This window comes from Anas acuta, chromosome 1, assembly GCF_963932015.1.
Source record: "Anas acuta chromosome 1, bAnaAcu1.1, whole genome shotgun sequence".
In the NCBI taxonomy this organism is placed as follows: domain Eukaryota; kingdom Metazoa; phylum Chordata; class Aves; order Anseriformes; family Anatidae; genus Anas; species Anas acuta.
In genome coordinates this window covers 148315177-148326735 of record NC_088979.1, presented here as the reverse complement: position 1 = coordinate 148326735, position 11559 = coordinate 148315177, and the positions used below count along the sequence as shown (strand labels likewise).

At 45.8% G+C, this 11559-nt stretch overlaps 1 protein-coding gene across 1 annotated transcript in view; it reads right to left on the bottom strand.

Annotated features, from left to right (window-relative positions):
• Positions 1-8010: 8010 nt before the first annotated feature.
• The window catches only part of POLR3B (RNA polymerase III subunit B), a 72092-nt gene continuing 68543 nt past the window's right edge, over positions 8011-11559 (bottom strand). The window contains exon 28 of the mRNA XM_068664578.1: positions 8011-8575. Within this exon, the coding sequence (XP_068520679.1) occupies positions 8446-8575 (130 nt within the window). The 3' untranslated portion in view covers positions 8011-8445. The remainder of the gene's footprint in view (positions 8576-11559) is intronic.

The window sequence follows — 11559 nt, the reverse complement described above, 5'->3', positions numbered from 1 at the left end:
CCCAACACCCAGACTGCCCCCCCTCAGGGAAAAAAAAAAAAAAAAAAAAAAAAAAAAGAAGAAGAAGAAAAAACCCACAGCAAAACAAGCGGCGAGGCTGCCGAGCAGGAAGCCTGGCGGGTCACGGTGCCCTCACACCCTGAGGCGGGCAGGGCCGGCAGGGCTGGTGGTGGCACCCAGCCAGGACATGGTGTGGGGAAACAAGTATGGGGACACGGTGTGGGGATATGGTGTGGGGACACACTGTGGGGACACGACCCAGGGCCCTTCAGACCCCCTCGGCCTGCCCCTGCCTGCCCACCGCCATTAGTGCCCTGTCAGGGGCAGCCCTGTCAGGGAGGGTGCCAGGCCCCGGGAGGGCGCCAAGTTTGGTTTTGGCTGCAGCTGCCAAGCCGAGGTCATTCCAGCACCCACCCCCCCATTTCTAAGCCCCCAACCCCATTTCTAAACTGTTTTTGTTACTGGTGTTTTCCTCTCACTTCATTCCCTGAGGGGAGCCTGTGAGGCGCAGGGCCCAAACCTGCTGTGGGGACACCTCAGGGATGGTGTAGGCCTTGAGTATGGGGTCGTCCCTGAAAGGATTTAGAAATCAGTGTTAGCTGTAAAATACAGAAAGCTCCAACAGTGCTGTGGGGAGCAGCCTACAGAGAGGTTACCAGCTGCCAGAAGAGTTGGCAGCAGGTGGGGGACACCTATGGTGGTGCTGGTGGGGTCTGCTCTACCTCCTCCAAGCTTCAAGGAGTGGCTTCTGTGGGGCTGATCAGTAAAATCACACTACAGGATATGTGAACACAAGGATATGCTCCTTCTAGGGCGGTGAAGATAGGATTCAGCTGGGATTTTGCACAGGCTGGAGGCTCGGTCAGCTCTTTAACAACGCAAAGTTATGTGGGGTCTATATGGGGCGGTGCATGGGCAGCGCCATCAGCAGTGCTTCCGTCAGAGCGGGGGTGCTTGTTGCGATCTGCTTACTCCCCATTCTCCAGATTAGTGCCTATCCTCACGTTCTTGTGGAATATGTCAATGCTGGCATCTTCCCGCTCTCCTAATCCCCTCCTCAGTGTGTCAGATCACTCTGGTGTCCTTCCACAGCTCATTGTTACTTGTTTGGGTTTCGCTTACATTTTTATAAAAGCATCTTGTGCTTCTGGATATCCCACATGACTCTTAATAAAAGAGATCATTCTTCTGAAAGTGCGGGGCATCTCCTCCTGTGAAAATCTGGTTAAGTTAATGTGCAGCAAGTTGCAAGTTTACAGATGGAACGACTGCATGGCACTAGCCTTTCTTTCAAAAATGTCAGCTGCAGGATTTGATTTGATACAGAGTAAAGGGCAGGTCTTGGCAAGGATGCAAAAACTATACAATGGGGAATTTTCACTCCAGATTCTTGTCTACACAGACCATCTACAAACCATAAAATAAACAGGATAACGCTACATTGCATCAGATGAGGTTTTAAAGGGGAGAGAGGCGCAAGGAACACCTTTGTTCAAGAAAGATGAATATGAACTTGTGCAGGTGCTTGGAGAGAAGGACAGGGTCATCAAGGGAACAGAAAGCCTTTCCTAGAGGCTGCTGGTTTCGCAAAGCAGACACAGAGTGGAGATAAGACAGTTCACAGCAACTTATAGCCCAGATAATTTGAACTATTTCAAAAACAGGTTTCCATGACTGTCCTCCATTCTGCGGTTGATTGTGCCACACAAATTTGCTTTGCCATAAGCTCCCTAAACTGGTACTAGACTCTAAACATAAGTTTCAGAATCTAACAAATATTTTGGGGGTAGATACCAAGGAGTAAGGGCTATTTCAACAAAACAACACTGTTGGAACGGGAACAAAAGGGTATAAACATTTATTAACAGTAGGCTGAAGTTCTACAGGAGTTTTCTGTTGGCTTAGCAGGGATGAGAACCTACATTAATTTTAGTAATGTGTGTGAGTGGCTTGTGAAAAGAGTCATATAATGTGGTCATCTGCAATACAAGGGATCTGGGGTTGATGGCTCAGGGGATCTTTTTGGATCCCAAGTATCTCAGCAGACTGTAGGATTGCTGGCAGCAGCCACATGCATAGTGAGACTATTCATTATTTTAGCAGAGGCTGCAGTCTGTGAGCGGTTCCATATTTTCTTACTTGCCTAAGCCTGCAGCCTCTGTCTCAGAATGAACAAACACTTCTGGCTGCCCTCTTTCCCAGTTCTATTACTCTGTTTCTTCTTTCTCCACTTACCGAGCAAATACCAAGGAAGAAAAAAGAGAAGGATTTTTTTTTTTATTATTATTATTTTTGTACTGGCTTCCCTTTCCCACTTACCTTTATTATCAGCACAGGAAATGCTAACTTTACTTTACATATATTAACGCCCCTTAGGAAGCTGTACACATAGGTGAAGGACAGGATATGGAGAAAGCTGACAGAAGACTTCTGGAATCAACTCCGTGTATGTGCTTGGGAGCGTGATGCTGACAGCTGCAGGAACTGGAAGAAGGAGAAGATCAAAAGGCTGCCTAGGTAAACATGTGCACTGATTCCTTCAAAAGGCTTGAATTGACACAAGCACTGAGGGAAAGTGGCTAGGGCAGGCACATGTGCAGGTATCTGGGAGAAAACGAGCAGAGGGGCTGAGGCATGCAAATGATGGACTGCACATGCACCGGGCAGGGGGTACCTTCTTTTTAGCCTGAAAGAAAAGTAACATTAATTGCAGCTGGCTTGACGTAACTCTAGAGACGTCTGAAGCCAAGTTTTGTCAAAGATGCGTGTTGGGCAACCTGAAGTGATATTTTATGAATGCCTGTGAAAGGAATTTTGCTCAGCTCCAGTTCTCAGCGTTGTGGAGAACTGTGGTGCCGGTGTTGCCAGAAGGGACCAGAGAAAACTTCTTGCTCACGGTGGTCAGCTTCAACCTGCCTGGAGGAAGGGAATTCACACGGCTGGTCCCACAGGTCCACGCAGTATCTGTGGCCATAGGAGCCCAGAATCCCAGCATCCGCGGCGGCTGCCCAGAAGACTCGGCATGGGAGTCTCTTGCTGACTTCAGTATGAGAAAAGGGCAAGGAGTCATCGATTCCTGAGCTTACACCAGATTTAGCTGGCTTTTGTTGTGTGTGGCTGGTACTAGTTACCAGAGGATTTGTACTGTGTGTTGGAAGAAGAGCCAGCCCTAAAAGCTATTATAGACAACAGACACAGAAAAGAACCATTCCAGACTGCCGAACGACTGGATGTGAAGCTGTCATATCCTCTTAGATGACTGGCTGATAATGAGTTTCTTTTGATCCGCCTGGAGCACGCAGCATTACCTTCAGTGCCTGCCTGGGACTGGCTGGGTGAGGCTCAAACGCAGAGTTCAGTTTTCAATTCACTCTGAGTTAAAGGTAAAACTATTTCCATTCTTAGAAAACAGTTTTTGCAACAAAATAGGACTTTACTGTTCAGCACGTTAATTTACTTTCTTCTTAGTTTTCGAGTTATTTTTCTGCCCGTAATGTTTTGCTGTTTGTTAGGTCTGAGTGGGCAGTGACTACCACACACCAGATGCGTAGGTAAAGCAGCTCCCCAAAACTGATGGCAATAAAAGACAAAGTCGCTGCTGCTGTTAGCAGCAGGGAGGTGCTTTCGATTTGGAACTAACATTCTGTTTATGTACTGACTGTGAGGAGGGGACAAAGACATTCAAAATGAAGCTATTAGAAAAAAAAGAATTGGTCATTGCAAACACTTCAGAGGTATCTGCCTCAGGAAATAAATGAATAAAGGAGAAACTGTAATTAGGAGAAATATAGAGCTGTTTTTTTTTTTATTTCCCCCCCCACCAGCAAGATGCAAAGAGCAATGATCTGCTCATGAGCCCGGAAGGATTATTCTGAAGATGGCTGAAGATGGAACTGAGACCCCAATCCACTCGCAGGGTGGCCGTGTGAGTTACTAGATGATCTCTAAGGTCCCTCCCAACCCAAGCCATTCTCAGCCAGCAGGAATCTTCGCTGTTGACTTCTTAGAGACAGGAATGAAGCCATATAAAAATCCCAGCTGCAAAAAATCTCTGTGTTGGCTCTGACCTGGGTTTGGAGAGAGTTTAAGAGTCCTGGTGTTCCTAGGGATGTACGCTCATATGTGTCTATGACAAAGAGGTTGTGCTCGTCTCCTGAGTCCACATGGTGAGATCTTCAGTGATTGCTGAGAGGCAAAACTGTTCCACTGGCTGATTCCAGCAGTCTTTGCTACTCCAAAAAGTGGAGTTCTACCAGGTCCATGGACACAGGCCAGAGTAAGGTTGACGAAGTAGCCAGTCCTGAGTCCCGTGCCCCTCTACCTCTTCCCAAAGAATGAACTTCCCTGCTGAAACTGGCAGGTCCAGGCTGAGGTGGACACCTTTCATGAGAAAGACGGACCAAAGTCAGAACTTGGGTTCAAACACGCTCAAGCTTCTAGCAGCACTTAGGTCTAAAACCTGGATCCATTTTCTGGGCTTCTGAGCCTTAGACACAGAAACTGGAATCCAGATCTTCGCTGTGCCTTGCACACATTAAGCCTCCCAGCACTGGTCCAGATAATAGCAAAGAATCACCATCTGGCTGGGTTTTACGGTTTGATGAAGTGCTCAGTTTTAAGGCAAGCACGTGTCTGGCACCTGGGGACTGCAGAGTCCTGATCCCAGTTCTGGCACAGTCTTTCTGTGGCCCTGGGCAAGTCACGTCCTCTTCGGAGGAGGGAATTCATCAAGTGCCCCGTGGCCTCGCTGAAGCAGCAGCGGGCTGTAAAACAATCCTCGGCTCCAAGAGAGGCTGGAGGGGCCCCTCAGCAGTGCGGGGCCAGCTCCGTGCTGCGGCCCAGAGCTGCTGGTGTGGGGACACAGCTCCTAGGGGACACAGCGCGAGGGAGGTGAGCTCAGGTAGGTTGTTCCGGGGCTTGGGCTGGCTTGTGCTAGCGCCAGCCTAGTCCTCAAAAGCCTTGGCACAGAGGAAGCACAGGTAAGCTTTGAGCCCTTCTAGTCTGGTTCTGCAGCTGCAGGATGGCATTTGGATTTACAATCAGATGCTACAGGTGTGCCAGCCAGTTTTCAGAGGTACGGCACTACTTGCTTGCCCCTTGTTATCACTGAACAGGGACATAAAAGCCTAGAAAGACTGAGGATTAACTGTGACTTACTCCCATATCGCTAGAAGCCACAGATAGCTGCTATTTATGAGCAAGCAACCCTGAGAAATGACATAATGGTAATTTCTCATCATTTTGGGTCCACATTCTTCATTAGTTTTCCTCCTTTTTTAAGTAGCATCTAACTAGGGAGTCCAAGGAATTCAAAGCCCTCTTTGCTGCACACTGCAGCTTCTTTGTAAGCAAAACTCTTAACGAGATAGGGACATTAAAAACAAAACAAATGGTGCTTAGTAGTAGCCCTTTTATTTTCTACATCTTAAAATTATTAAATCCCACTATGCCCATATTTCATATTATAACCTCTTTGAATCCCCAAATGGGCCAGTCTGGTTTCATTTTTCTTTATAGTTTTCTTGTTTCCATGTTTGGAAACATTTACCTTAAAAAAAAAAAAAAAAAGGCGAAAGCTTTTAAATGTAAATGACTACGTGAGGCTGTTCTCCTGAACAAGTGATCAACCTTCCCCACAGCTCCAGAAATGGCTAAAAGACCTGGGTTTTGTTCTGCCCCATTGCGTTCTTGCAGCCCAGCCCTGGCTTGATTCTGCTTCTCGCGAAGAACAGTACAGCCAGACGTGGATGGCGTTTGAAGGCTTTTAATTAAATCTGCGTTTTGCAGTGAAATAATTGACTTGATTACTGAATTCTAGGCCTGAAACTACTTCTACCATTTAATGCCATTGGATTCTTTATCTGCAAAGTGAAAGGTAACTTGGAGTTAGATACCTCTTCCAGCAGCAGCACACACCTCAGGCTTATCTGAGAAAGGGGATTGTATTGCACATTTCAGCTGGGACTGCTGCTAGGGATCGTCATGTCGAATAGCACTTTTGGTAGAAAGCCTCTCCTGGGCACTAACCAGCAAAATAAAGAAGTTGCAATGGAACAAAAACTTTATGGTGGTTTGCCACCCCCAGCTCCTTGTGCTAACACCTCAGGATTTAGTTAAATTTTTCAGAATACTCTCTCCCTTTCAGCTAATCTCTCTTTCATGGCAGGGTAGATCTGGGGAAGTCTAGTTACGGCAGTACAGCCCTGAGCTGGCATGAGACCTCTTTGTGAAGGCATTCACTGTATAAAAAGGGGGGAGGGGAGGGTGGCTAGGAAGATAATTGAAAGGATTGCAAAGATGAGGCTCACCAGAGGAAAGCAGTGTGACAGCTGTGGGGTTCTGAGGATGGATTTTACTCCATTAGTCCCTGCGTCGCAGCTTTTCCTGGCTGCAGTAGGATTCCTTCCTTGAATCGCCACTTTGATCACCATATTCCAGGAATCCGTAGCTGTTTGCTCGGTTTTTGCTGCCGGTTTTGTAATGCTTATTCCACTGCCAAGAGGTTACTCGCAAGTGTCTTGTGAAGGGACGCAGACAGCCTCTTCAAGAGAGGCAAGAAGTAAAAATGGGAATTTCAGCTCAAACCTGCATACACATAAGCCTCCTGTGTATTCACAGGCTTATGTAAGACAGCGATAACGTGTAAGTGAAACCGATCCAGGTATCACCACAACAATTCTTAGTGAGTGCCCCTCACTCTCCCCCAGACAGGTCTTTTTCTAAGTTCTACTGGACCCACCACTGCTAAAGCTGCCCCTTTCTTTGTAAACTTCAGGTACCACAGAGGATTCCCTCCACCCTCACAAAATCTACCCCCAAACTATTCCCAAGATGCTTTCACCAGCCTGAGATAAAACAGCTGTGGGGTTACCTCCTTCAGGGCTGCACATAGACCTGGTCTCTCAACAGGGTTACTCGTGGCCATGCTCCTCTGCTCCTCCTCTCTGTCTCTGCTTAAATTTCTGCAGGTGTAGCTGTGCATGCTGCTCATTCTTTAATGCCCTCTAGCTCACACCATCTAACCGAGGACACCACGTATGAGCTAGCAAGAACACCTCATCCTCAGAGTAGTTTCCTTGGTCCAGGTCAAAACTTCCCCCCCCCAGTAGGCTGAAGCCTGTGAGGCTCACTCCCTCTGGTGGTGCACCCAAGCCTCAGTTTGGGAATCTCAGGGAGCAGAGCAGTTTGTTAATTTGGTCGGGGCTTTTGGTTAACCTCTTCCTCCAGTAGTTTGCGAAGGGCAGTTCTGGGTGGGTATCATTCTGTTATCTCTCCCTGTAAATAACCCTGAGCTGTTCAGAGCGTGGTAGAGGTTCTTCAAGAGCTTTTCCTGTCCATTGTGCTGTGTTGTCTTTTGTCTTGCTGAGAAAAAATGAAGAGTAAAATCTACCCTTTCAGTTTTGGTACGTGAGCCAATACACAAAGCTACTAGTTTAAGCATTCTGTCAGCAGCTTAGAAAGCAAACCTTTCAGGCTGATACTCATCTGTGCTTCTTAGCCAGCTAAGAGAACAGCAGCAACATGACTGCAACAGTAGCTTCAGCATCAGCACACACATCAGCAGCTGGATGAGGAGGCAAAGAGCATCTCAGCACCTTCAGAACACAAGCAGTGTTCTGCCCCCTCTTTGATCCGGAGTGCTGAGTTTTGCTGAAGCACCTGAACAGGCACACACTTCATCCTGGGGTCAGGGAGACTGCTCCTGTACTTAAGTTAACCCTGTGCTTTGCCAAGTAGGGGCTTAAGGGAGGTTAGGGTTGTTCGAAGTGAACTCTTGGTTCATCCCCAGCTTTAGCTTCAGCCCTTAGATCTCATAAAGAAAAGTTCAGCTGAAATCCTGCTCAGCATGACAAATTTCAAGTTCTCTAAGAAATGTTCTTTCATTTCTCAAAGGCTGACAGTACTCACAACTTAATGCTTTAACAAAATGCACTAGGAATAGCAAAACGTTTTAGATGTTATAAGAAGGCGTTACCTTCCTTACACAACCATCAACACAAACCCACGCACTATTATTTAAAACATTTATTAGCCTTTCATATTCCACTGGTCTGGAAAACATATTTTTAACCTCTCTGAATAAGACGTGCATTTAGGCCAGCTCGTGCCCTGGTCCAACAAAGCATTTTCCAAAAACCAAGCATGGTGTTACATCTTAGAAAGGGATACACATGCTGTGCTGGATCGGTGCCTTATTCCACCGTTCCCATATTTTCTGTTCACTCAGACTAACCAAGGCTTTCAGAACCGCTCCCAGCATATTCTACTGACAGAGTGTCCCCTGTCATCTTAAAACAGGTAGAATACACAAGAAAGATTTTCTACAACTGTCTTCCACCACCTTCTGCCCACTCAGGTTTTATCGTTATTCCTGTTCACCAAAAAATCTTCCAGTTTTATATGCTGAATTTCAATTTATGTATTTTTTTTCCATCTTTTTCTTGTTTATTCATTGTACTTAGCTAGTTTTAGCCTAGGTATGATATTCATTGACTGCAGTTCTTGGAATAAGAGTTTACAGGCATACGGTATCCGCAGAGAAGACACATGACATGACGACTTGCAGTAGTGGCACCTATGGAAACAAACAAACAAAGTCAGTTTGTGCATAATTGAAGCTCTACAGAAAAGACCAGTTGCCGATGTCCACAATTTTCTTTGTCCACCTGCATTTAGACACTGGGATCAGTCCTAGAAGGAGCCAAGTGCTTGAGACACGTGTTAGCACTTATCGAGTCACAACGTTCAGCCTGAAGAAGAGAAGGCTCCAGGGTGACCTCACTGCAGCTTTTCAATACTTAAAGGGGGCTTATAAAGAACATGGAGAGCGACTCTTCGCTCAGGCAGATAACAACAGGACAAGGAGGAATGGTGTTAAACTAAAAGAGGAGATTTAGATTAGAGGTTAAGAGGCAATTCTTCACTCAGAGGGTGGTGAGGCACAGGCTGCCCAGAGAAGCTGTGGATGCCCCATCCCTGGAGGTGTTCAAGGCCAGGTTGGATGATGACTTGAGCAACCTGATCTCATGGGTGGCATCCCTGCCTATGGCAGGGGGGTTGGAACCAGATGGTGTTTAAGGTCCCTTCCAACCCAAACTGTTCTATGATTCCATGAACTTTAGGCCCTTAAATAATCTGACTGAGGCGAATAAGGGCTTTATGTTAAACCTGTACTTTTCTTGGAGGAGAATCATAGTGCTTTGTATCCTACAGGACTCATTTCTACTTCACCACTCACACAACTGCCAACAAAAATTTCAGCATTGCGTAACGAGGGAAAGGAGGTGGACAGAACAAAGTATTCCTGAGAATATGATTAATGGTCCAGTTTCCATCTTGTATACAACTCTCAAAAAAAAAAAAGAGACAGGAAGAAAGGAAGGTCATGTTTAGTGGTCATGGTTTTTTTTTTGGAACTCCTCATTCAGTTTCACTGTAAAAGCAGTTCATACTGCCAGCTCAGAAATGGGCTGTCTCTCTCCTTATGTCCATCTCCATGAAGAGCCAAAGAGCTTTTGTTGAGATAGAAAACCACTAGAATGGCTTTAACAATTGTTCTTTGCACTCTTTACTCAGATAATGATCTTAAAATTCCGGGGAAGAGTTTTTTTCTTTTTTGTTCTGTCACGCAGATACAACTTTGACCATATCAGGAATAGACAGGCCAGACACTCAGCCATCTTTGCAGCACGGGGGCTCAAGTTCATTGATGTTAACAGATCCTTCAATGATTTGATTTCTTATTCCATGTACATGCAAAGGAAATAAAATATATTTCATCTAAATATCAGTTTCCCCTCCCTCCCTGTTTCCTCAAACCCTTGTATATCCACCTTCTGGCTGTGGAGAGTTGAAAGCCAGGCATTTGGGAACACAGTGACTCTGCACTTGCCTAATGGTCTGGCAAAGCTCTTCTGCTCGTATGTTTTGTATTTATATTCCTGGCATGAAGTCATGACAGTCTAAAGTTCCAATTACGGCAGCATTAGCAAAATTCCTACATGCTTCTGTGGAACAGAATGACGCTAAGAATCAACAGCTACAATAAAGCCAATGCTTACTCACTTGTTTCTGTTACCAGCGAACTTGACCTGGAGCCTGTCAAAGCCAGCATGGCCAGGTCCAAGAAAGCTGGTTCATGTTAAACATGGTTCTTGGTTACAAGACTCGCTGTTAGTCTCCCACAGCTCCTTCTCCCAGGCTCTGCTCCTTCTCTTTCATGGTTGTACTTAAAGACCATGTCCAAGAGAGGCTCATTTTCTAGGAAAACTGCCTGCCCTGACCTCCACATGCTCCACACTTGGCGTATTTCATTTTTTTCTTTTAAAAACCAAGTAAACTTTCACAACCGATGGTGCAGAAGCCTTAATTGCATTTCTCCAGTTCATGATCGGGAATGAAGCTTCGCTTGCTCCCAGTAACTGGTTTGGCTTTGCCTAGGCCTGACTACAGACAGCGAGAGGTTGGCAGGCCGAGCCAGGTGGTTCCCTGGGACATGCCTGTCCTCTAGACTGTTACAACGGGGGGAATGCCTTTAAATCAGAACAGACCTCAATTACAGCTCTGTAACTATTACCTTAGTCCAAATTTAGAGTGATAGCTATGTTTTTATGGAGGGTAAAAGTGACCTCAACAGAAGCCATTTTTGATGGTAACAGTAAAACAATTGCACTCAATCATGGAAACCTTGCAAGCCCTGGAAGCTTGATGATTGCAACTTTTCTGTTTATAAGAAGTCTAGTTTCTAGTTACAGCTGCTAAGAACTGAGGAGCAGAAACTACTCACTGCACCGAATCTTGAAGCTAGACCCTTCTGGGCCTGCTTTGTACTTGGACAGGGATCACCCAGAAAGGTTACAAGGTACAATGTGCACAGACCAGGAGTTACTGTCAAACAGAGAACACAGAAGCTGATGCAACTGGAAGACCATTTGGTCCTAGAATTGATACTACACTGGACAGGAAAAGGCAACACTGACAAAGCTGAGTCTGGACCATAAATAAATATTCCCTACATGTAGATTTTAAAACGTTCAGACTCTAGGGATAAGAATAACTTTCCATCATCAAAAAAAGACAAAATTCCACTTATAGCATTCAGTGAAGTCCTGCCCCTGAGCACTCTGTACCACAGCAAAGCTGGAAGGATTTACAATAAACTGGTATTGTCGCAGTAGGGCTCTACTGTATCTTTATGGGGTCAAATTCTGGCACGGCAACAACAGCCCCTTCCCCTGCTCAGGCTCCATCACTGATGTGTTGTTACTGTCCTGCAGAAAAAAAACATACCCAGCTGCTACTCATTGTCTGGGAGGAAGGGCTTATCTTCCTGAAGACAAGTGCCCTTAAGCTAGCCACCAAACAATACATTTCTACAAGGTTTCTCACAGCAATGTCTTATTAATGGCAGAATCACTGAAAAGGCCATTTTGGAAGTCCTGAGTTTCCCTTAATGACTTGGTTTCTACTGTGATGCTCATTATAGGGCCCCTTGCTTTGGCTACTGGCAGGTTTGGTGTACCACTTAGCAGAACCTATCTTTTATTGATTTACTCTCAC